The sequence below is a fragment of the Falco punctatus genome (genome assembly GCF_963210335.1).
Source record: "Falco punctatus genome assembly, chromosome: 2".
Lineage (NCBI taxonomy): Eukaryota > Metazoa > Chordata > Aves > Falconiformes > Falconidae > Falco > Falco punctatus.
In genome coordinates, this window is record NC_137581.1 from 37668881 (window position 1) to 37696372 (window position 27492).

General features: G+C 37.3%; 1 protein-coding gene across 1 annotated transcript in view; it reads right to left on the minus strand.

Moving 5' to 3' along the window:
- Positions 1 to 27492, minus strand: part of DIAPH3 (diaphanous related formin 3) — a 254448-nt gene that overhangs the window by 135481 nt on the left and 91475 nt on the right. The window contains exons 18-21 of the mRNA XM_080376190.1: positions 12691 to 12723; positions 9853 to 9948; positions 8866 to 8960; positions 2013 to 2114 (exon numbers count right to left, since the gene is read on the minus strand). Of these exons, the coding sequence (XP_080232316.1) occupies positions 2013 to 2114; positions 8866 to 8960; positions 9853 to 9948; positions 12691 to 12723 (326 nt within the window). The remainder of the gene's footprint in view (positions 1 to 2012; positions 2115 to 8865; positions 8961 to 9852; positions 9949 to 12690; positions 12724 to 27492) is intronic.

Consider the following 27492-nt stretch of genomic DNA (forward strand, 5'->3'; position numbering starts at 1 on the left):
ATATGTACAATATCTGTCATTCTTGTTAAGATGGATGGAAAATGAACAGGGTCAACATCTTTCAGCAAAAGCATCACTTCAGAACTAGCCTTGGTTTACAAGTACCTATATTCAAAGACAACTGCCTATGTCACATCTGTAACCAGCACCAATTCAATGCATTGGTGTTTCTCAACGAGACCAACCTTCTGCAGGGGGCTGCATTGATGGGCCGAGGCCAGCTGTATGAGGTTCAACATGGAGAAGTGCCAGGTCCTGCACGTGGGTCACAGCAACCCCATGCAATGCTACAGGCTTGGGGTGGAGTGGTTGGAAAGCTGCCTGGCAGAAGAAAAGTACCAGGGGGTCTTGGTTGACAGCTGGCTGAACATTAGCCAGCGGTGCACTGAGGTGGCCAAACAGCAACCTGGCTTGTATCTGAAACAGCATGGCCAGCAGGACAAGGGAAGCAATTGTGCCTCTGGACTCGCCACTGGTGAGGCCGCACCATGAATACTGTGCTCAGCTTTGAGCCCCTCACTTCAAGAGGGATGCAAAGGTGCTGGAGCATGTCCAGAGAAGGGCAGTGAAGGATCTAGCACACAAGTCTTATGAAGAGCAGCTGAGGGAACTGGGGTTGTTTAGCCTGGACAACAAGAGACTCAGGGGTGATCTGAGTGCTCTCTAAAACTACCTAAAAGGAAGTTGTAAGTAGATGGGGTCTCTTCTCACAGATAACAAGCAATAGGACAAGAGTAAATGGCCTCAAGTTGCACCAGGGGAGGTTTAGATTGGATATTAGGAAAAACTTCTTCACTGAAAGGGTGGTCAAGCATTGGAACAGGCAATCCGGGAAGGTGATGGAATCACCATTGCTGGATGTATTAAAAAAACACCTACATGCGGTGCTTAGCGACATGGTTTAGTGACGGACTTAGCAGTCCTGGGTTAATGGTTGGACTTGATCTCAAAGGTCATTTCCAACCCAAATGATTCTACGATTCTTAAGTTGATTCATAATAGGGATTGCTGCTCTTATATCCCATACATGCACTCCAGCTTTTCCGGTAGTTAAGTACAGCTATTTGATACCCACACAGGTAATTACCAACAGCAAGTGCCTACTGTTACAAAGACACAATACTCCCTCTCCTGAAGCCCACAGATAACTAAAAGATTTATTCTCTCCCACGTAAATCCTCCGAGATGAAGCTAAGAATGACCATCTTAGCTTGAAATGCTAGGAGTGGATAAGAAAGAAATCAAAGACTTTATATAGATATGTGCACTCAAGAAAAGAAATAGTCTTATTCTGTGTTTGGATTAAATAATTAAAAATTATTAATTATGAGCTATATAGAAATCATTTCCAAACTGTATTTCCACAAAAAGCATCAACTGCCAACACTGAACTAGCAGCATTTTCTTTTCTCTCTTCCAGTCTTCCTTTGTTAATTCAACCTGGGAGATATTATAAATGCATCTTCCTTCTGGGAATGGAAAAAAAGATTACAAGTACCTTTGACAAAACGTACTATAAAAACATAGGAGGAATGAGACAGAATATGTTAACATGATGATAACTACAGTATTTTCTTCTAATATACGTGGAGAACAGAAAGAAAAACATTAGTGTAGTAAACATCACTGAAAAGTTAAGACTTATTAATGCAAACAAAAGTAAAGCCAAACTATTTTAGTTGTGGAAATTCAAAAATAGCTCTGTATCTCCCAGTGAAACTTTGCCACAGAAAATACTACTGATTTTTTATTTTTTTTTACAAAAAATTAAATTACTTCTTTGGACAAAGAGAATCCCAAATAATCCCAACAATCATATTCCAACAATCAGGCTTTCCACATCCATGGATATGTCAACTAAAAGTCAACTAAAAGGCAGCACTTGTACTCTTCTGCCAGTCTGGAACCTCCTCACATCTTTGAAGGAGCAGCTGGTATTGTTTCTTTAATATTATATCAGAACTGTATTTCAGGAATGGACAATAAAAAAGTGATAACAAAACAGAACTCACCACAACTCCAAACTGCTCTGGCTCAGACAAATTATTATACTCGCTCTTGAACTTGGACAATGCATTCAATTGTTCATGTCCAGGAAGATGTTTTATCAAATTCTATCAAGAAAAATAAAATAGATTAAAAAAAGCTCAGATTCTATGTTGCTTGTATTATTGTAGCCAAATGGTATTACATATACATCATTACCATATACTCCAAAGACAACACTCCTCCCTGAAGACAGAATGTAAATGGGCAACACACAAATTAACATAACTGAGAGCGTAAAAAGTGAGTCCATACTGCTAGCGAGCATCTTTTGCTGATTCTACAAACATTTCTGTAGTCTTCTTTTAAACATTATTTTTAAAGAAGGAACATGCTTGATAGGAACTATGTAAACAGAACACTGAGAAGCAAATAGAACAAGTATTTCAAGTGTAACATATCCATCTATAGGATGGCAAGAATTATTAGTGCTAGACAAAAAGTATTTTGAAAATTGATAATTTATTTTCTAGTATTTCAAAACAACAGCTTTAACCCATTACACACTACTTAGCCTGAAAACTTGCCAGAAGTAGGAATTCAGAGGTGGGACTCAGCTTCAGCTGAATTCAGGAGTCCAGGGGGAGCCTGAACATTTACACAAGTGAATGTCTTGTGAACACAGGTAAGGGAATCTAAACATGCTACTTCCATCTGATCAGCTGAAGAATCCTCAGACTCCCTGGAGGTTCCTGAACACTTTAACACCTATGTTTATGTATAGACACTTAAATTTAGGCCCCTAATTCCCACTGTAATTACAATCAGCTAGGTTGCCTAAAAATGGCTATTCTGAGGTTCTAAAAGTAGAGAGCTTCTCAAATATTTAATTATGGTATATAATTTGAGTCAGTAGCTCAGTTCTGTCCCTTCCCAAGACAACTACTATAACTACTAGATAATAGTTGGGGTCCCCCTAGCCTGCTTTCTTTCTCAGATTATGACTTGTGTTCCTGGTTACTCAGTAGCTAAGCCTCCATCATAGTAAAGGGAACGAGAGAGTGTGTTCTTTCTTAAAACACTCCCTGGTCTACTGGGAAGATCACTTTTCTCAACTGAAATAAAGATTCAATACTTCTGTCAATGAGTAAGATCTAGCAAACACAGCTATCTCACCATCTAGTACAACATTTCAAGAAATTATCAGAAAGATTAACTCCATCACTTCCCCATTACTTGATGGAAAAGGCAGAGATCGACAATTAAGGCAAAATCTGTTTTATTATTCTTCAAATAAATAGCTTTAGTGATATACAATCCACAAAAAAGAATTTACTTATGGTAGCGAACAGGATCTCCATCTGAACGTCTTAAAAACCCCTTGATTTTAACCACAAAAGTTCCTAATTTCCTCTTCTACAGGAAATTCAGCCAGTTAGGACATACTGATTTTCCCTCCAGGGCCAGAGAGATGAAAAGTCATAGCCACACTTTGCTTAACATACTTCCCTAATTTAAGAAGAAAGAGTTGAACTCCAACTAGTACCCCAAAAATATCCTTAAACTGGTGGTCAACCCAATGGCTCTATACTATCTTCAGAAGCTGTATTAGCTAATTCAAAGATAACTCCATGTGTTTATTGAAGTTGCAATAGCACGCTTGGATTGCAGTATAGATATTCCTCTTGTTACAGAGTTAAAATACTAGATTTGTAACTAAAGAACAAACGTACCCAAAGTGTTAAAGTTTTTAAAAGCAGCTTGAATGTTTTGTTTTAATACTGCTACTTTTATTTTTTTATAACTCAAGTCTTTTAGCTGTTTTAACAATTGTCATTTTATGATAGTTTAGCATTTATCAAACCTTTTCTTTCTAGAGGATAAAAAGACCTAGACAATCCTTTATCACTGTTTTGTTTTAGTGCAAAACTAGCTACTATTTTAAGAACTGAAACCCTACTTTGATTCTCAGGACTATGATAAGTCATTTGTTTTACAGTATTTTGTCATATCCAAAGGATCAAGTAGTTTATCACAAAAGTTAAGTCAGGCAATAAGAAAAGACAGACTTATGAGCAAAAGTCTAAATAAACCAAATAAAGAGTAAGTTATAGCTAAAGAGTAGACTGCTTCAATACAGTGTCTGTGCTCTGATAAGGATTTTGGTAGGGAAAAGGGAGAACTATTAAAAATGTGCGAACGATGATTCTTAAAAAAAAATAAACATAAATTTTATGGAGCTTCATTTTGACATGGCCAGACTGACTTCCAACATGAAAGATTTATTACAGTAGTCATATATATCCTTAACTTAATTACATTTGGAAAATATTTTTGTAAAAAAGACTACATTTGTTAATTATGAATGAAGATGTCCAGCACTAAATCAGTAACATTGAGCAAAAATGAAAGGGTACAAAGCATAAAAAGATATATTTTAAATTAGAAATTTATAACCCACTTATTTATCGTCTTGATATACAACATCCATATAACCACCTCTATAATATACTACATTTTCTTAAACTTTACTGAGATTAAAATGTTGTTTGATAGTAAAATAATTTTCACATACAGAAAAACTGCCCACAAAACTTTCAAAAAAGAGAAATAGTCAAGTGCTGTATGAATGTTTTCAATACTGAGTGTCAGGAAAAAAATTAAAAAACAACAAACAAATTAAGAAGCCACTGATATCAAAGCCAGCTTTATGGTGTTCAGATAAAGTTTTTGAACTGCTAGAGATGAAACATATTTTGAATATCAGAGATCAAGTATGAGAAAGAATTTTGACTAAGAAACATTCCAATAATTAGTCAATGATCATCTGGATTATATGACTTTTGGAGTTTTTACATCTTTCAGAACTAGATTTAATTTCTAACGGGGCAGGGGCAGGAAGAGAGGGAAAAGTAGGGAGTGAGGGAGATGGAGGAGAGGCAGAGAATATATTTTATTTCTTAAGCATAAAAAGAGTAGGATTAAGAATAATTTTCCAACTTCAGAAACTGTGACATTAAGACACACTGAGCAATATTTAAAGCTACACAAAATTGATGAAAGCAATACATTTCTGGAAAGGAGGAGTACCATACTATCTGAGGTATCTTACATAAATAAATAAAAATAGTCATATGCTTGCAAACCTGCGCATGCTTTTGTTCTTCTCAGAATCAAGAAACACAGCACCACATTTTCATAGGGTGGCCATCACCCGTACTTGTGAAGGTTTTTAAAGGCAGAAAGAGACATATAACTGGATAATTAAATTTATTTAGTAACCTAGGCATATGTGAAGGTAGTTATCAATTTTTTGAAGCAAATTACCACTTCCAAAGGAAGATGGGTGTCTTAAATGCTTTTTTGAGTTTAAACTCAGATGGTCCCCTTTTCAAAGTTATTACAGGGTTTTTTTACCCAGAAACAAGAAACTTGGATGAAATCATTTGATAAAAATGACTAGATCCAAATTTGCAAAGTAAATCTGGAGCCTAAGTTCTACTGAATTTTCCATTTGATTTAGGCTTGCAAGTATTCAATCATTTGTCAAAAAAATGCAATCTATACTCTTGAATCATTTATATGCCTTAAAAATCCCCAATACGTGGGACGTGCCATCCTTTTAAGAGTATGCCTTGTTATACCTATGACTGTGCTCATACAGGATACTGTGAGCATTTTTACTTGTATTCTATTACGCTGACCTTCACTCAATCAAAGTAGCTGCTGACATCACTGTCCTCTTGTAGGACATTATTCCTCACCTCACATTTGGCTGTTAAACTTTTCTTACCCTTTTCTTAAGTAAAATCATTCAGTCCCTTCCAAAAGCAACACAAGAAGACTCAAATGCTGTCAAAAATATTTAAGACTCAATTCTGATGCCAAAAACTATATAGAGATGTTACTGGATGCACTGACTTTCAATTTACTCTACTGTTAATACCAATTAAAAGAGCCACAAGGTTATCAGCATAGTGTCAAAGAAGTATTTCTTAATATTGATAACCATGCCAATTACATAGAGAATAAAATGGGGTTAGGTTGTGTTAGCTGTTTTAAATACACAGGAAATTAGACATTCTTTATCCCAAGTTATATACCATTGAAATGGAAATAATAGTCCACATTAGTAAAAAGGAGGAAAAAGTAGTAAACAATTCTCAATGAAAGTAAAGGTTTTCTTCCTAACTTACTGCAACTGATAGCGTATTTGCCAAATGTTCACATAAAAGTATGCCATTAATTAGCTACGTATTAACAGTTTGATGATGCTTTTCCCTGGCGCCTAGATGCAAAAAAAATTAAATGTATTACCTTATTTAATTAGTATGTATAAAAATTATCAAGATGCCATTTTTCCATAATTTTGATATATAATATTTATTTAGTATATACAGGCTGCTTCATGATATTGTTGAGGACCTAATTTCATTAAAAAGCTAAATTTTCACAACTGAAAAACATTGCTGAAGTCAAATAGCATGGGAAAGAGTCTCAGAGCAAGCATGGACTATATGAACTACTATGCCACATAACAACATAGCATATTCCATCTCTCAGCTTTTCATGCTATTTTAGAGAATTTCTACTACTATTCCAAATAAAATAAAATAAATACTTCTTCTGAGCATGAAAAAAACCTTGAAAAAGTGATGTAAGTGCAAACTAGAATAAACAAACAGCTTAGACGTGTAAGTCACTCTGTTCATGCTAATAACCTCAAAGTAATAGTTTCAGTGCCAATATTAACAGCATCTTTGAACAAAATACAGAGAATTATATAATGATTATATATACCATCACTGGAGATGACAGCTCATGTTTGTTACTTCAAACATTGTTTAAGAGAAAACATCTCATTCTTCAATGAAGAAAGGAAAGTCAAGTCCAATTAGCTCAATGTTTAAAGATCTTTTAAACTTCCCTTTTGTGGGAAGAACAGGAGCATTGCATAGCCTCCTCAGCTGGACCTTATTTTGACATTGCAATATGTTGGAAATTTATTTTGCAAGCTAAGCGCACAAATATAAAGTTGCCTCATTTTGACCTCTGAGTACAAATTGCTACATGTTGCAGTACAAGTCATACATATGAATCTCAAAGAGCCATAGGGTTAGAACTGATTCTGTGCCTCACTATTACCTGTATTTCTTTCTTCACTAATCAACATTCCTGCAAAAAGCATATGTTTCTAAAAAATCTAAATTTACCTTTCTTGCATGTTTGAGTAGAGACTAGTATCCATGTCTCTACCACACTTCCAGGTAAACTGTAGAGACTGACTACCTAAATTCTCTGTAATTGAAAGCTAGGACACATTACTAGTAGATTGATATTAATTATTTTAAATTGACATTTATAAGCCACAACAGCAATAACTTGATATTCATCACAACATGTAGGAGTCCTGTCCAAAAGACAGACAATCTTAGTCTAAAGGCATAACTTTGAAAATCTAATGGATGCCCACCAAGATGACTGGGGAACACGGCACACAACAGGCAAGGTGAGGAGAAGAGAAGTGGGTTTGTTGAACTGTAAGAAAAGAAGTGTCAGGGGAACTTAATGTGATGTTCAGGTACCCAACCGGAGGGTACAGAGAAGATGCAATTAGGTTCCTCTTGTAGGTGTGGAACAGAAGGCCAAGGTCACAATGAAAATTCCCATTAGATAAACAAGAAAAAAAAAGTTTTCACCATGAGGGTAGTTCAACACTGGAAAAGGTGCCCATAAAGGCTGCGGAGCCTCCAGCCTTGGAGATATTAAAAATTTAATGGGAAAAGGCCCTGAGCAACCTGGTCTAGTTGACCTGGCTTTAAGCAGGGGCTTGGATCACGTGACCTCCAGACATCCCTTCCAAATTATTTTTTTCCACGGTTCTATAATGAAGTATTTGTATTTAAATTATTTTATGACATTCTTCAACTTAACAACCCTTAAATAACACTGTACATAGAACAACAAAAGGAACTTTCAGTTTCTTTCGTCTCCACACAGAACCATAATGATTTTGTGCTTTGAATAAAATAATACAGAAAGGGAAAACATCATCCAAATCAACCCCAGAGAAGACAAGTGGTCACTGTGGAAGCCCTAAGGCAAGATCCTGGATCATACCAACTCTAACAGGACAGAGGAAAAAAAAATACAAAAAAAAGCCAACAAAACCAAAACCAAAACCAAACCAAACACCAAACCTTTTGCCATCTAGTTTTTAACAAGAAGAACAGATTTGTGCAGATGAGATAGAGGTAGAAACAAATTAAAGAGAAAAATAGCAACTAGGGAAGAAACAGAGTATCATATGCTGTTCAATTATATACCAAACAAAAACCTCAATTTAGATGTGGACGATATGAATGCAGAAAACAGAGAATCTAAATTCACTTCTTTTCATTAAAAAAATAGCATTACAAATATAAAAATCCCCTACAGTTCACAGGAAAAAAAGCTTCTTGCAATGATTAGCCAAAAGTTTATGTTAGGAGGTGTGGGGGTCTGCAGCGGATCTGCAGATGAGTTAGTTGACCTTGAAGACTTAGTCATGTACCTTTAAGACAGCCACAAAAATGTCAAGTACGTAAACAGGATGTGAAAACCCGGAACTTAAAACCGAAGCATACGGATGTAATGGCAACAGCAAGCAAGAAGATGACAGAAAGCCTATCAGTGCCTGCCACCTGGTACTATCTAAGATATATAAGCAATATGTAAAAATAATAAAGGTCCATTTTGTCTGAACCCAGCCAATCAGCTAATAGTGGTTTTGAGTCCGTCTCTACTTGCGTCACCACAAGGAGGCTTTTTAACTACAGGTTTCTATTTAATGAGAAGCTTACCCTGAAATATTCAGATTTGAAGTGTCATTTTCCTTACCTGAATCATGGACTCTGACAGCTGTGTTTCGTCTACTTCCAATATCATCATTTTGATTTCCTCATAAGGCACTCGGAAAGAGCCAAGGAAAATTGCTAAAACAAAGATTTAATACATAATGAAGAAAGCAAGATGACAACTCTCTCACAAAACACCAATTAAACAGGCTATAGCATGTACAGGTTAACAAACAGTATGCAAATTAATACAGATAAGAGATAATAATTTAAAATGTATTTTTAATTACTGTTTTACAATTTTGGCCTTCATCCATTTGTTATGCACAACATCCAGCATCACAGAAGACCTCCATAAGCAGCCAGGGACAAGTCTACTTTGCAGGATAATCCCTGCTGTTATAGTATTTTGTGTTGAGGTGACAATTACACTTTTTTCTTCAATGGTCTTGCCAGAGCTTTCTCTTAAAAAAGCACCATTAGCAGCCAAAACCATACAAACAGTTAAAAACCAAAATACTCTTATAAACAGTGTTTATTCATTCACTGTAATACAATCTTTTCTTATTTTATCTCTGCCACAATTTAGGAACTTACTCTTTACAGCACTCCTCTCTGCCAAAACGTTAGCATCATAATTTGCATATTACTGCACATTACTGTGTATTGCCTTCTTTCTATAAAGTATACAAGAGATGGCCAGATATCTTGTAGACATTATTGTCTTTCTTGCCAGGGGCAGGGGACAGGAAGCATTGCTTGATGTATATTTTGAAAATATAAATAGATAAATAGTTATAAAGCCGTACGCTTGTACTTCAATATATACATACGAGAATAATGTCAGGGGATAATTAACTCTTTTCTGGGTCTTTTAAAACATGTTTCAGTTGTATTAACTCACATATTTGGGCTTAACACAAATACGCACAAATTCTCACATTTTAAACAAAAAGTGCTAACCAGACAGTTGGACAAGAAAAAAATTTTTATGGAACATTACTTTGCCATAAAATCAGAAACTACTTACACAGATTCTGTGCAATCTTTGGGTCCAAAACTTTCAATTCTTTGATTCGTTTCTTAATGGATTTCTTTTCTTCCAAATCCTCATCCTCTTTTTTCACTGTCAAAGTAAACATAAATACACTCATTGTTAACCATTAGTATTAACAGAAAACACTAATGAATTCAGAAAAGATATTTGCTATGAAGTGTAGTCAATTTACAAAGAAAAAACGTATCAGAACATACAGACAAAAAAAAACCCCAGATGTTTTGCATTTTTTCTTTGCATTCTCAGTATTTTTGCTCTTCAGTGAAATTTGTCAGCATGTTAGCCTTCTAGAACAGGATTATTTTTTGTATATAGAGAGAAACTGAGTGAAGATGCTGACGTTAATTGTACAAATGGCCTAAGGTCATAAAAGACATAGTTAAAATACCATGAAACATATCTCAGTCACCCCGGCCAGGTGAGCATCCTGAACTGGATTTTAATAATAACAAATCTTAAAGAAGATATTTCAGTATGTCTCCACGCTGAGCAATAAAGAACCAACCCAAAATGTAAGCATTTTTGTGACCACTTCTGTCTAAATATATGCACCAAAATTATTAAAGACAACTGGCTCATTAAAAATGCTTAAATTTTGGGTTGGTTCTTCATCTAAGAATATAAATGAATATATAACTATTTTCCTTATCTCTTCCAAAAAAAGATGTAATTTTAAATTTATGATGTAATCACCTTATTATAAAATACCACAAAAATGAAGCGATTGTATAAACATACATTAACATGGCTGGAAATTTTAGCTTATTCTTTGTTTTCAGAAAATAATTCATATGAATAGGAATGTATTATGTAAGTTGAATTATTTTCGCATAGTTCACACATTGTCATACAAATTTCACTTAAACTAACAGCATAGGCTTGGTAATGTATTCGTAGGAATCATTGCAATTACTATGCAAACAAACAAGACCAAAACCCCCCAAATCTTTCCTTAAATCCAATCTGATTGTCCATTTTATTTTCTTCCTTTTTTCCCTTTTCTTTCTTTCTCCCCAGCATAAATCTGCACTGTCAAACGTTATTCACTCAATGTATTACTATTATCTAATTCTGTATAATATTTCACAAATTAAATTAGTTTCCAAGCTTTTACAGTAAGATTGTTCCAAATTAAGTTATACATCCTTCAAGTTATCTGGGAGTAGAAAATATGTTGTAACAAACATATGCTACTGACTTCAGGAGTTGGATATAGATGAGAAGTATTGTAAAGATGACATAGGATTAAAATTGCTAGCTCACTTGACAAAACTAGATGTAACATGAACTATCAAGAGGATTTCCCTAAACTGAAATTACATCTCTAAATTTTAAGAGAGATCTTTTGAGAGCTATGTCATTCTCAAAAAGTGTTTTTCTAAGCGCAATAAATTTTGCATAGGATTACGACACAGACTAAATGACCTCTTGAGGTCTTTGAGCTTTGTTGTTTAGGATAGTACCACAGATAAGAACTTAAAGACCTCACATAGAGACTGAAGGAACCAGATTCTAGTCCTTTCTGAGTTGGCGGAAACACAAATTTGAATCACCTTCTAAATCAGTTTTAATACTCTACCCTTGCTAGGCAACATAATGCTCCTCTTGAGGACACGTTACTATGCGGAAAAGAACCTAGTATTATGAAAAGTGGAATTACTGAGCTAACACATAAAGCAGACCTTGGAAGAAGGACTGATAGGCAGGTTCCCAGCAAATAGGTTACAGAGCCACAACCCTCCTCTTTTGCCTTTCTCCTCACCCTACCCACAACAATCAGTTGGCCTTGAACTTCTTTTAGCACAGATTTAACAGAAAGGTTAGCATTTTCGTGTCCCTGGAAAAATGACATTCTGCTCACTATGCACATGAAAGCAAAAGAAGTAGGTTTTAACCACCCACGTGAGAACTCAGTACCCTGTTCAAAAGGAACAGAAAGACATTTGAGCTGCTGGATCAAAAGGAGGTTACCACTAAAGCTTCACTTTTTTCTGGTTATGCTTTAGGAAGAGGCCTTGCTGAACCCAGAAGGGCATGTCAGGGGCTATGGATCTCAGGATCACACAACTGTTCTCTCCTGCAGTTACACACCTTAACTGACCTCTGACATTTCTTAACAGCTACATGCTGAAAACAGTGATTCTTAAAAGCATCACTTTGAGTTGCCTATCTAATGAATGCTAAAAACGCAGATTCCATTTGAAGACCTGGACATCTCTGTAGCACAGACTCCATGCTGTCTTTATGTCTTACTCATCTGAATCATAATGAAAATACAGTAATATTTTACAGCTATCTTGGAACTCTGCAAATCATCATTTTACAGGAAACAAAACAATTTCCTTAATAGTCACAACCAAAAAGAGTTAAATTATCTGAATATATTAATTTACTTAAACTTGCCCTGACAGCCTTGAACTGGATACTAACAGGGGTGAAGTAGAAAAAAATACAAATATGTTTGCTTTTCCAGCACTAGAAAGCAATGTTTATTTATTACAAGTCTTCTAACAGAGATAATACAGAGATATACAAACATAAAAAAAGAAAAAAATAGCAAATCATGCACTATTTTAACTCCCAACTTTCAAATCAAGGGAAAAAAAAAAAAAAAGCTGCAGATGAACTAGCTAATTCCCTCTGGAATTTTCATTGAGGATGGGGTTACACACAATGTTACAGCAATACTTAAGACATCACAATCCTGAAGAAAAATGTATAAGCACAGAACATATATACTTCAGGCAGTCGTGCAGGGATTGTACGCAGAGTGATAAAACTGCACAACAAACTAAATTACTGCAAACTTACGTGATACTTCTTCAGGAGAATTCAGGTCACATCCTTATGTAGTTGGCAGCAATAAGAAGTAGAGCATATATATTATTTGTCTTCCCTATCGGAAAAGTTGCACTTTCCAATGAAAACTGTGATACCTCCTAGTGCCTCTAGAAATTTTTACTTCATTAGCTTATTAACTTAGAAGGGGGGTGGGGGACAGGGGGATGGACATGACAACAACAACAAAAAAAAACACAAAGAAAAGAGAAAACTGTTTTCTATTACCAACAAGAAAAAAAAGGGGAAGTAGTGCACTGGGGCTGAAAGAAAGCAAACAAATTAATACAAAGATCTGAACAGGGGAAGTAAATATCTAGACTAACTGGAAATCAAAGAAAATAAGGAATTAGATTTTTATCTGGGGAGGGCACTGGAGCAGGGAGGAAAATATACAGAAGATAGAAAATGGGAAACATCTGCTTACACTGGAAAAAGAGAAAGCAGCCTAGTGAAAGTGGGCAGCTGTTGCACAAAAGAGGTGACTACTGAGGGAAATAGATGTAAGATGATGTTGTACTAACAAGAGAAGAATTAAACCAAGGCATCTCAAAAATGCACAAACAGCTCTCACGGCACCAGAAGTTGGACCATCATAATAAACCATTAACTTTCTCAAAATTACATCTTATTTCAGGCATTATACAACTAAAAAGGAATGTTACGTATCAAGAATGACACATCCTTTCAAGTTCTGCCTATATGCCACATCTATTGCACTGGGGGGCATACCCATGGCCCCAGCATCTGAAGCAGATAATTTTTAGTCAGTAGTGCCTCACCTTGTGCTCCAACTGCTCTGCCCTCTCAGGCTGGGAAACAAAGCGTTAGAGCACTTTGAAACACATAGAATTAATCTCCCATCGTTCACAGTTCCTCTTATCTCCATGATGCCACATCCTTATGGACACGACTCCAAAATTAACAGATGTGGTTGTCAGTGCACAGATGGACAAATACCTCAAAAAGAAGTTTCAGCTACTGGAAAGATTGCTTTTATTGTCTCATCAAACGTGTCCATACACATATTCAACTGTAGTCAACTACTTCCATCTGTGGTGACGACCTGACTGAAATTAAGAGTCCTGAAGGAAGTGGTGACAGGACTGTTTTACAAATACGACATCACAGTTGGAAGCCTACAGAATAGCATTTCATAAAAATATGGATTGAAACCTATGTAGCTACTCTGCAGATCTCTGAAACAATTACATTCTTGGTAGGTGCCACTGAAATAATCTACATTCATGAATTGCTATACACATTCCCATTTCTGCCACAGGTCTTGAAGTACTTGATATAACCTGCTACCCATTATCTTTGTTGTAAGAAAAATCATGTCTGTGCATCTGTATGCAAAGAAAAAAAAATCTTCTAAAATACATTATCATACTAAATAAAAACAGAACACCCTTGAAATACAGGCTTCAAAAGGAACTTGAAGGTGTAAATTTTTGTTTTAAAAAGCCTGAATTCCTAGTTCAGATGAAACTTGAAAACTGCATCACACAGAAATCTAAAGAACACCCAGTAAAGTTATTGTATCACTATGTAACAGACTGTATAGAAAATTATACAAGACCTTGCACCTCTCCTACCCTCTTAGCTAAGACAATAGTCATCTTGCAGTCTGTCTTCACTGAAAAATGAAAGAGCAAGGCTGGGGTCACGGGTTCAAAGGATATACCTGTACCTAATCTTGTTATGAAAGCAGATGCCTACCTCCTTTCTTTAGAAGTCTAATTCTTAGAAGTAAATGATAGCTTGTACCTCATAATGTAGGATATTCAAGTGAAAGACATGCATTCTTTATCTCCAGAAAGTTATCTGGAATCAAAGAGATCTTTAACAGCAAATGAGGTGGTAGCCAAATAGAAAATGCTGAAAAAGTTCTTAATTGTTCAGAGCAAAAATGTGGAATAATTTCCTATAAATCACAGAACTACTGAGGTTGGAAGGGACCTCTGGAAGTCACCTGGCAGGTGCCCAGGACTGTGTTAAGGCAGCTTTTTAATATCTCCAAGGATGGAAGGGGAATCCACAACCTCTGCAGGCAACCTGTGCCAGTGCTCAGTCACCATGACAGTAAAAAAAAGTGTTTTGTCATGTTCAGGAGGAACTTCCTGTGCTCCAGTTTCTGCCCACTGCCTCTTGTCTGTCACTAGGCACCACTGAAAAGTGCCTGGCTCCATCTTCTTTGCATCTTTCCTTCAGGTATTTATATAAATTGGTAAGATCCTCCTGAACCTTCTCTTCTCCATGTTAAACAGTCCCAGCTCTCTCAGCCTTTCCTCGTAGGAGATACGCTCCAGTCCCTTCATCATCTTTGTAACCCTTTGTTGGACCTTCCCCAGGATGTCCATGTCTCTCTCTTACTGGGGAGCCTCAAGCTGGATGCAGTGCTGCAGGTGTCACCTCACCACTGTTGAAATCACAGGTCTGACAAGGAATACATGGGGTTTTGCTCCACAACTACCATTCAGCAATATGACATGCAACAAAGCAACAAAAAGTTTAGCCTCCGAAAAAGGACACCGGCAAGCCTATTTCCTAGACTGATACTACACAGGTGCAATCAATCAACTCCACTTGCAAATTCCACACTGAGTTGCAGGGCTCACCAGCAGTTATTTGTGACAATCTGCTTCAAAACAGCAAAGAAATTCTAAACTAGATCCAAATCATTCTACAATGTTGTTGAAAACACCTGTTGGTTTTTTTTAATAAAAACAAGTATAAATGAGGGCACTGGGCACAGCCCACATCAGTAAGAAGAATGCCTGAATGCTGAGAGGCCAGGAAGCTGGTGAATGCTCTTTCCAAACAGAGCAACCTAAGGTTGTAGCAACACAAATGTTAGCCTCGGGGACTGTTCATTGCCCCTAATAATCCAACCCAGCCCTTTAATGGGGTACAGACTATGTTTCAAGTACTATGAAAAAGCTTTCACACTCCATCTTATTTTTCATCTACACATATCCAAAACTTGAAAAATCAGTATGCAGAAGCTATTAACTATGATAGGAATATAAATAATGTTTCACAGTTTTAACTGTCAGCTTTGAAAATAAAAATGTTTCCATTACTTTAAGTTTCATTGCAAACTCCTAGAAAGTATGGGTACTTGCTATTCTTCATGCTCACTAAAACACTTACGTGGAAAACATAATGGAAAGTTGCCAATGTATCCTAAGTTGCTGTTTATTCAGGCCTCTCCTTTTTGACAATTTCTGTTCATTGGCAACTCCTATCTTTGGAATGGTAGTTGCTGCAACAGTGAGTATTTCCCAAGTTTTCTGAGCAGTTTGTAAGAGATTGTCACTTCTTACCTCCCTCAAACGTGTTCAGTCATGCACACGTGCACTGTTGCTCCTATATTGAAAATGGTACTGTTGAATTGGCACAATTCATGTATACAGCATAATCACTCAGTCATGTGTTATGATAACTCAAATTCATGCGTCATGGTAACTCATTCAAAATGGAAGATTTTACCACAACATTTCTCCGGGTTACATAGGAACTGGCATCACTGATAACAGCAAAGGTACAAATGTAATCAGGCATTTTATCTCCAACAGACTAATGCAAGGTAATTCAGAAGAATATGCCTCTATATTCAGTTATTAAATACATTCAATGACTGACTTTATAGATACTTTCACACAAAGCTTCTCTACAAATCAGCCTATTTTTTAAGTATTTCATCTTACCACAAAATACCCATCCCATTAAACTTGTAGGATTACATAATCTGCATAAAAAAAACCAACTGAAGCATATATAATGTAAATATAATCATTCCCCAACTCTCAAAAATAAGCGTAATATACTGATAATTTTTCTTAATAGCACTGTAAAAAATAAAAACAAAAAATCTGGAACATCTTTTCAGATAGTTTTAGCACATAGCACCTCTTATATTATTTAATAAAGTCTTTAATTTTCTGTATGTACATCACATTACATGCACAAAAATAAGTACTTCAGTTTACAGTCTTTACAATTGCCAGCACATGCAACTTGCCCATTAAAATACTGTACAATCATGACATGAATAGGCAGTCCAAGATTTAAAAAAAGCAACAGGTAATTAAGATGTATATAGAAGTTGCTTCTTTGAAGGAAGACAGCAATAACAGGCATAGGCTGACCAATCACACAACAGGAACTAGCATGTGAATAAGCACACAGATTTGTATTAGTAGTGCCTCCACACCTTTCGTCTTCTTTTATACCCATGAACACACACTTTTCGGAAATTAGCCAAGTAGCTAAACTAAATTGCCAAGCTTTCTAAAGCAGTGTCATGGTTTAACCCTGGCTGGTAACTAAGTACCACACAGCCACCTGCTCACTCCCCTTTCACCCAGAGGGATGGGGAGGAAAGTTGGAAAGGAATGTAAAACTCAGGGGTTGAGATAAGAACAGTTTAACAATTGCAATAAAACCAAAACAATAATAATAATAATAATAGCAGTTATAATGAAAAGGAGGGAGACGGGGAGAGGAATGAAATCAAAAGGGAAGGGAGGAAAGAAAAAAAATTAGCGATGCACTATAGAACTGCTCACCAACCACTGACTGATGCCGAGCCATTCCCCAAGCAATAATCAGCAGCCCCAGCCAACCCCCTCCCCAATTTATACATTGAATGTGATGGCCCATGGTATGGAATACCTCTTTGGCTAGTTTGCCTCAGCTGTCCTGGCTGTGTCTCCTCCCAGTTCCTCGAGCCCCTCCAGCCCTCCTGCCGGCAAGGTCTGAGAAACCAAAAAGTCCCCAACCACAGGATTCCCACACCAAATCTAAAACACGGCACTGCACTAGCTATTATGAAGAAACTGAACTCTATTCACCTGAAACCAGGACAAGCAGAAATACCATCTTCATTTTATTTTGAAAACATGTTATCATACTGACTTAACAGTTTCTAAATAACGTTAGTTCATTCACAAAAAAAAAGACATTAAGCTCTCACGTTTTTTAATGGCAGCTGATAAAATTCTGAAGGAAAAAAATCAGCTCTCAAATCCTATTTCTTAAGAAGTAACTATCTAAAACCCTCTCCCAAATACAGCATATACAAATCAGAAGAATGTTTTTTAGTTACAATCTGAACACCTGCTTGGCTCCCTACTAGAACTGAAAGTTTCAAGTTAAGACTGATAGAACTCCTGGAAGGATTGAAAACTTCACTAACTTTCCTGGGAGGGGAAAGGAAAAAGGGGGGAAGGGGTTTATTTGAAATTTCTACTACAATGGAGATTGCTGAACAGGGAAAAGCAAAACATACTGGTGTTCCCAGCAGTTAAGTTAAGAGTCTAGCTCCTGTAAACACATAATAATTGTTTTCAGACCTCCCCATTTTAAGATATATTCCTACCATCAAGACCTAGCTGCTTCGGCCTTACAAGGCTGATCCGTCACTTGACAGAAGTTACCAAAAGCAGAATAACAAGACCCAAGTGCAGTTACACCTGAGGTAAGGACAGTTGATTCAAGAAGCACCATAATCTTATTATATACACTGTGAAATGGAATGACAACTGTTCAGCTCCACTTTTTGGGGTCCGATATCTGAAAGGAGATAGAGAATCACACAAAACTATTGGACAAGGAGCCAGCACGGGTCAGATTAAGTGGGACAAGGCAACATAATGAGCAAGATCCAGTTAAAAAAGCAGTTAGAATCATAACTACACTGCTTGCCTCCAGAATACTCTTCATAAGAGCAGCTATGCCCCGTTGGATCAAAAGTCAACCTCTTCCAGGGATCAATAACATGCACAGGAAAAAGTACAAGCACAAGTCAAGCATACACTTCTTTGCAAGTCTCCATGTACTTGCCTTTCAGAGGCTGTGCAATTCCAGAGCAAAATCTTTTCATGTAATAATCCTCAACAGATTGTTCTTCCATGCATTTGTGTAATTGTTTTTAAGACCTAGTAAATTTTAAACACTGATGAAGTCCTCCAGCACAGCATTCCCATTCTTAATTATGCATTGTACAAAGAAAGATTTATTTTACTTCTTTTGATAATCCTGATCAGTTTTGCTGTACCTCTACTATACCTCTTATTAACAAGAGGAAACAAACCTACACAAAGTATGCAAGATGTGGGCACAGCTTGAACTTGTACAGTGACACTTACTTATTATTATTTTGTTTTTCTTTCCTAACAGTTTCCAAAATCCTATTTGCTTTCAACCATTACTGAGACTGAGAAGATTTTGCCAGTGTATCAGTAATTTATTAAATTGTTAACTAATTCTATTAGTGATTATCTACAATATATCTACCGTGGATATCAACTTCGCTAACTGTCAATCCTCAAACTCCAGAAACTTTTTTAAAAACTGTCATCACATTTTTCACTTTGTTTCCTTTCCTCTGATGCTGGCATAAGTTCAAATAACAGTTTATACAGCACAGGTCGTATCTCAGCTTTTCATCCTTCAGTACCCATAGAAGCTGGGGTGAATACCAGCTGGTCTTAGCAATCTGTTACTGTCCACTTTATCGACCTACCCTAAAACTTCCTCTATTGACCATGCAGTTGTGGATTCAACCTCCAACACAGTGTTCCTGCCAAAGACCAGTTTGGAGGCAACATAACTGTTGAACAAACAGAAATCATTCTAAGCTTCAGCATTTGTAAGTAAGAAGAGGGGTGTTACTCAAACTTACTTTTTTTTTTCTTTGAAGACAGATAAGCAGCAGTAAATCATACTTTTGCACTGCACTTTTATTAAGTCTTTAGCCATGTTCAAAATTCACTAGTATGAAAATTTTAACACCCTAGCTCTAAAACTCCGTAAAGCAGTAAAAATTAGAACAGCATTTGAAACATACTGAAGTATGTTAAATACAAGCTTAAGTAAAATGTGAATGAGAAAGAGACAGTCCAAGATGCGGCTTCTGTTGCTTATAGATATTATGTGGTATATTAAATATCATTAATATGCTGCAGTATTTGTATTTCCCTAACTATGCTGCTTTTGTTTACAAGTAAGACTACTAGTTAAACAGTTATGATTTTTTAAATCTCCTAATGAACGATTCATTATTTTGCTTGATACCAAAAATCTTTCAGCTTCACGAAATAGCTTTTAAAAGTTGGACAATTACTTGTTCCTAGACCAAAGTCCAAGGTACAAACTAATTTTAGATCTTACTGTGCAATTTTTCAAACTGTTAGTATTTATCATTATTTATTCACAAGAATAAGTAAAAATATCTTTTTTCCCATTTATACCTTAGTTCACTACACTGTCAAAAGTGATTTACTACAATCTTTACTTTCAATTTAAAACATGTTTTTCAGCCCTTGAGTTTCAAAGACCAAAAGTCAGCACTGAACATAAAGCAATTCAACTTTTTTGCCTTCAGTTTCTCATACAAGCACCACTTTCATTCAAGTTAGGCTTTTAATTCAAAAGCACACACTTAAAGGTTGACTTAATGACTACAGTTCCCTTTAAGCAGACCTTAGGAACTTACAGACTGAAATATAAGCTTAAATTCTTAAAAACAAAGAAGCTGCTAAGAAGTAGAGCGTGTCTTTCAAACATCCCTATTATTACCCATTTTGCTTAACACTCCAAGAGAAAACCGGCTGTAAGAAATAATTTCACAAGAGGGAAGTGGCATGGTCCTGTCCAAAACCAGGACAGAAAGCAAGAGCACACTTATAGACTCACTGGACAAACTTACCTCCCAAGTTACTTGCACATTATTACTTTATCCTTGTCATTATTACTTTATCACTGCGTGATTGACAAGATCCCCAAGGTAATGTTCTCCAGTCAAACAGGATTTTAAAAACAGAATTTCTAGAACACTTCCTGTGACTAGAAAACAATGTCCCATACCAAAAAAAGATATATAGTGCAATATATTTTAACGCTTTATTTCCTCCTCCTGAGTTTTGCAGAAGTCTTCTCTTATTCTTCTTGACTGTCTTGTTAGAATAATTATCTTATCATGGTCTCTTTTGCTTATTCACCTCAAAGTCAGTGTGAAGTTTTCCATTATAAAAATTCCAAGACAGACAACAATTCAAGTGCCTAAAGTCTACAATTTTACAAGTTTTGATCTGTGGACCACACAAAACAGAATGTAAAGGAAGGGGAAAAACAAATAAAAAAAAGTTCCCAAATCTCAACTTTGCAGAACACAGAGTATGGCAACAAAAGAGTAAGCAACTAAAGAGTTAGTGGAATCTTCCTGCATTTCCTGTTTAAAGCTCTCCCCCCCCTAAAATTTGAAATTCTGAAGTAAATTTAAAATATTAAAATATTACAGTAGTCTGCAAAATCATTACTGAAAAAATCTTAATCATTCACTGCATTGATTTAAATAGCAAGAAAAGTTATAACTGTGCAAAGGAAAGACAAGTCAGAATACTTTTCCAAATTAAAAAATTAAAAAAAGAATGCCTTCAGATGTAAATAATGACAACATGCAATGACCATTGATTCCATTACTTCCAAATTACCTAATTGCCCTCAGAGGTTTAGACAGAGCTTGTCTGATATAGTTCTGTTATTGAACATACTGCATGCTTTCCATTTAAGACATAATATGTACATTTTTACATCCATAAATGTTAACAACTTCCTTTTTTAATCTTGGTTTTATGCAGCATATAGAGGAAATTAATGAATTAACTTTTTTGTACTACTGCCGGTCTTTAAAGTCATATGCTATACCAACCTAAAAGATGAAAATATTTTGGAGGATTACAGCTCCAGAGTGAGTTTTAGCAAGGTATTCAAGAAGTTCACTATAAATTTACAGTTGAAATACCTTTTTATAAATATGGAATACAATTATTTTTCAGATAGCAATCTCTGACAAAGCTGAAAGCATTTTTTGTGAGATGTAGTAGTTTGCTAGCAAAGAGCTTATTTTATATAACAGACATGAAACACTCTACTTAGTGTATCTCAACTAAAAAGTCCTTTGGTTAAAATACACAAAGGCACGTTTCACATTGAGAAAGACATACTGTTTTCCTATCTAAGCCACATTAAACAGATCTCACTTCAAACCCAAATACTTGGACCATCATTAGGAAAAAAATGCTACCTTAACCACAGATTTCTTTGTTCTAAATTACTCTTTGACTTGTGTAAATTTCCCCACCTATTTAATTAAAAATAAGTATTTACACCAAATGTGTGTCTATGTGTAAGAAAAAAGATTTCTGAGCATTACTTTGTACTAAGAAAACTACACAAATCACCAAATGAAACACTGAGGCAGCTTCACCCTCCTGGGGGATTTCAGCGACTCTGACATCTGCTGGTAAAGTAGCATGGTGAGCTGTAGGCAATCCAAGAGACTCCTGGACTGCATTGAGGATAACATCTTAAGCCAGGTAACAGACAGCCCTAGTACAGGGGATGCAATACTGGACCTGCTGGTCACCAACACAAGTGAGCCACTTGGCTACATCAAGATTGGAGGCAGCCCGGGTTGCAGTGATCACACACTGGTGGAGTTCACAGTCCTGAGGGATATGGTTCAAGTGAAGAGCAAAGTCAGCATCCTGAAATTTAGGAAAGGAAACTTCTGGCTCTTTAAGGACTTAGTCAATAGGACCCTCTGGAACACTGCCCTCAGGCACAAGACTGCAGAACATAGCTGGCAGATCTTTAAGGACACTTTCCACAAGACTGCAACAGCTCTCAATCGCCAGATGTAAGAAAGGGAAAGGCGGTAAGATGCTGGCATGGCTGAGTCAAGACCTGATGGTCAAACTAAAGGGTAAGAAGGAAACGCACAGGCGGTGGAAGCAGGGACAGGTGTCCTGGGAAGAGCATAGGGACACTGCCCAGTTGTGTACACCGAGACAGGAAGGACAAGGTGCCGATGGAGGTGAAATTGGCAAGGATGCAAAGAATGGTAAGAAGGGCTTCTACAGGTATGTCAGCCAAAAAAAATGAAGGTGAAAGAAAGTGTGCCCTCACTGGTGAACGTAACTTGCAAGCTAGTAACAACGAACGAGGAGAGGGCTGAGAGTCCACAAGTTTTCTGCCTCAATCACTAGCAACCTCTCCTCCCATACACCTTTCAAGTGGACGGACGTCAAGGCAGGGACTAGGGGTGCAATGTCCCTTCCAATGTAAGAGAAGATCAAGTTCATGACCATCTGAGGTACCTGAACATACATAATTCTGTGGAACCTGATAAGATGCATTCAAGTCCTGAGGGAACTGACTGTAGTTGCCAAGCCACTCTCCATCATATCTGAAAAGTCACAGCAGTCAGGTGAAGTCCCTGGTGACTGGAAAAAGAGAAACACGGCACCCATTTTTAAAAAGGTTAGAAAGAAGGACCCTGTCAGCCTCACCTCTATGTCATCTACCTGGACTTCTGTAAGGCTTTTGACACAGTCCCCCACAAAATCCTTCTCCCTAAATTAGATACATATGAATTTGATGGGTGGACTATTTGGTGGATAAGGAACCGGTTGGATGGTTCCATCCAGAGGTTAGTGGTCAGCAGCTCAATATCTGGATGGAGATCAGTGATGAGTGGGATCCTGCAGCAGTCTGTATTGGAACCAGCACTATTTAACATCTTCATCAATGACACAGACTGTGTGATCAAGTGCATCCTCAACAAGTTTGCAGATTACACCAAGCTGAGTGGCATGGTTGACATTGCTGAGGGGATGTGATCCAGAAGGACATCGATAAGCTTGAGAACTGGGCCCATGTGAACCTCATAAAGTTCAACAAGGCCGAGTGCAAGGTCCTGAACCTGGGTCAGGGCAACCCCCAGTATCAATACAGGCTGGGGATGAAGGGGTTGAGAACAGCACTGCAGAAAAGGACTTGGGGGGTACTGGTGGATAAAAACCTGCATATGAGTCAACAATGTGCCCTCACAGCCCAGAAAGCCATCTGTATCTGCTGCTGCATCAAAAAAAGTGTGGCCAACAGGTCAAGGGAGGACATTCTGTCCCTCTAATCTGCTCTGGTGAGACACTACCTCGAGTACTACATCTAGCTCTGGAGTTGTCAGCCCAGGAAAGACATGAACCTGTTTGATCATTTTTGTGGCCTGCCTCTGGACCTGCTTGAAAGGATGGAACACCTCTTCCACAAGGACATGCTCAGAGGTTTGGGTTTGTTTCACCTCGAGAAGGCTCCAGGGAGACCTTATTGCAGGCTTTCAATACTTAAGAAAGATGAGGACAGACTTTTTAGTAGGGTCTTTTGTGATAGGACAAGGGGTAATGTTTTTAAACCAAAAGAGGGGAGATTAAGACTAGATATAAGAAATTTTTTTATTTTTTTTTTTATGTGAGGGTGCTGAAACACTGCAACAGGTCGCCTGGAGAGGTGGTAGGTATTCCATCCCTGGCAACATTCAAGGTCAGGCTGGATAGGGCTCTGAGCACCCTGATCTAATTGAAGATGTCCCCTGCTCATTGCAGGGGAGCTGGACTAGATGACATTTAAAGGCCCCTTCCAACCCAAATTGTTCTACAATTCTATGATTCCACAAATCACAATATGCAGACATAGTACAGCATTGCCGCTAATAGATGGGAAGTCCATCCCTCCCCTCACACACCCAGCTTTTCTCTTGGCTGTGTGCTCCTATATTTTCTGAAAAGCTCACACAATAATCAGGCTGCTTCAAAAACGTCTTCAACTCACTAACAGGACAGAAAAATTATCAAGCAAAAAACAAAATAGTGGGTAGTTTTCTACCAAAGTAGCAAGTGTGCACAGCTTGTGGAGTAATCTAACCGGCACCAGAGCAGGGCAGACCATGTAATCAGGAGCAGAGCAGAAAGCGTAACTCAGGTCTCTTCCCTCAGCATGAGTGAACTGACGCATCTGCTCAGTTGCTCACAAAGCACTATCCCATGATCCCAGTTGAGCAGAAGCTGGCACTGCACCTCAAAGAGGCTGTTCCACCCTTTCTCCTGACACTTTATACTGACGAGCGTACTTCTACCTGTATAGTGAATGCCAGAAGCCAGTTTTCAGTTGTGCCACTTCCCTGCTCAGCTCACTGCATAGCCACGTAAACACTCATGTCAAACGAGAAAAGAGAATTGGATGGACACACCCCCCCATCTAGCAGCACCAGATTTACTTGTAACTGAAATAAGGCACAAAAATTCACTAAACTGACTACCACATTAAATTATAAACAAATGTTACATATTTTCAATTAAACATTTGTTTTGACTTCAGGGTTGTTTCTCTCATAACAGTACACTGTAACAACTTAATAACATAAACATTTTTCATTATTGATGTGATCTTTGTTACTGTAGGATGTAAAGTTAACAAGTACCATCTATATGTACAGCTAAATTGAACATGCTTCTGACAGAAGAAAGATTCCATTAAAATCTCATCTCCTTCCCTTAAACTATGGTTTTAATACCACTTCATAAATCCATGCAGTGTTGTAAAGTCTTACCAGCAACTCAGCTCTCAAAATCAGCATTTTACCACATATCCTTATAGATGAAAAATACTTAAGGTATTCTCACAAACAAGACACTTTATACTACTTATTACACAAAAGTAATTTCATCACAGAACACGTATCGCACTATACAGTATGCTTTTGTAAGTACTTTTGCTGAACACAGATTTTCAAAGTGTAGTTTATGTGTTCTGATATTATTTTAGTTCTTTTATTAACCTCTAATCTCAACTTAAAACAATTCAAGATTTTTCCAGCAGGGAAACACTGGATCAGGTTTTCAATCTAATTCATCAAGTGACTGCACAAAAAAAAACAGGACACGGCAGCAAAACAGACAGGGGACTGCAAGAGCAGGAACGAATGATCTGACACAAGAGGGACAAAAAACTTACTAAGCTACCACTGTCACCTCATAGCACTGTCAGTGCGTCACATACCAAAAAGGCAGGGGCAGAATTAAACTGACAAAGAACTGATTATTAATTTGTGGGAAGAAATAGGAATACACGGGAATCCAAACTGAAAGGGTAGAGGGGAGAGAACAGCAAACTGGGATTACTAGGGAGGACCTGGCGTATCCTGAATGAAACTGAATGAGGAAGCCATGGTCAGCAGTGGACTGCCAAGTTACACAGGCAGTGAGAGACCAAGGACATCAGAGAGAATAAATAGCACTTCCTCACACCAGTCCTTGAAGTATCTCTAAGCACCTGAAATACCCTGAAGTATGCCTGGAGATCTAGATGGGTGGGTCACTTCTACCAGCCTAAGATACCAGACACCAGTACATAACCACGCAATGCAGCATCTCTAGATCTCCAAGATGATGGCATTACGGTGAATGGCAACCTGAAAGTAAGAGTGGACTTGCACATCAAATGCTTGAATTTGAACCTTCAGAGCAAGACTGCTTATTCATTGTTACAACCCCTGGAAGCCGGGAAACCTGGGAGGCACGTCAAGAAACAGCCAAATCACCGGGGATTTCCCATCCTGCAGTCTGCAGTCCAGCACCTCCCTCATGCACTACTGCTCATAAACATTTACCTTATGTGGCGTATGGGGATGGGAGAGAAGATGAAGGAAATCAAGTCTATCCCTTACTTGTAAGGTTTTGCAACAGTAATACTAACTGTAATGTCATCTAATAAATGTAAGATAGGAACTCTCATGGTCCAGAGACCAAGTCGCTGCCATATGAAAGCACAACTTATACATTTTTCATATTTTTGTTCAGTCTACAGTCAAAATACTGATCTTTTTTTCTTAAAGATGCATTCACAAGGTAAGCATACCTGAACCTCTCTGATCTAGCTGACTGGAACCAATCTGCAGTTTAAATTTATTCATGACTATTTTATACCTATTTCTCTTGGTTTAAATAGTTCTTTTCCCTTCCTAATGCTCTTCTAAAAGAATAAGAAAACATCTCAGCACTCAACATGATCTTTGCTTTTTCTTAATTAAAGATTTCAAATCCATTTAATCTCTTCACCTGATGATGCCAGCAGCTTTTATGCATCTGTGATTTAATCTGTCTTGAGTCTGGGACAGTAGAACTGAAAGTCACGTTACAAAGCGTGACTTGTAAACATATTAACGACGATGTTTCACTACCGGAAAAAATTCTGTGAAATCCAGTATTTGTTCTGCTCTTCTTCCCTTACCTTTTTTCTTCTTTTTTTTTTCCTTTCTTTTTTTGTATACAAATGATATATGCATATACATACATACATGTACATAAACCCAAGTAAAAAAAGCACAGGTTGTAGTACTAACCTAAACTTTTTGTTTACACTGTTAAATTTTGGGCATAAGCACCTCTTATTTTAGACTCTGATACCCTGACCACAAGGTAAGGCAAGTTCGATACTATGCTCTTATACAATATCAAATGCATTTGAATGGACTGGAGAAGTGTTATTTGATTTCAGACAGCCACTTTCTGAGATTATTTATTACCAGGTTGTTTGCTTGTGACGCAGGTACACTCGCACTCACACTTCCCATTCACAAACACCAGTGCCACTCTATGGTACTCTGCCACTTTCTAAGTAGTCAGTCAGCTACTATAGGTCTCTATAATAAAGTATTACCAGATGGATGCTAGCAAGGGTACACAATTTCTTATTAGAAACATTTTAATGACTGATACAACACTTTAACATAAAGGTTACTAGCTGCTATTCCTCTACAGTGGCTCTCTGTACTCCCTGCCCACCTGCCCCCACGCCTCAGCTCCCTCCCAGCATCAGACACAGACACTGTAAAGTAAGTAGCACGCTGTTCAATACAGTAGCATTTAG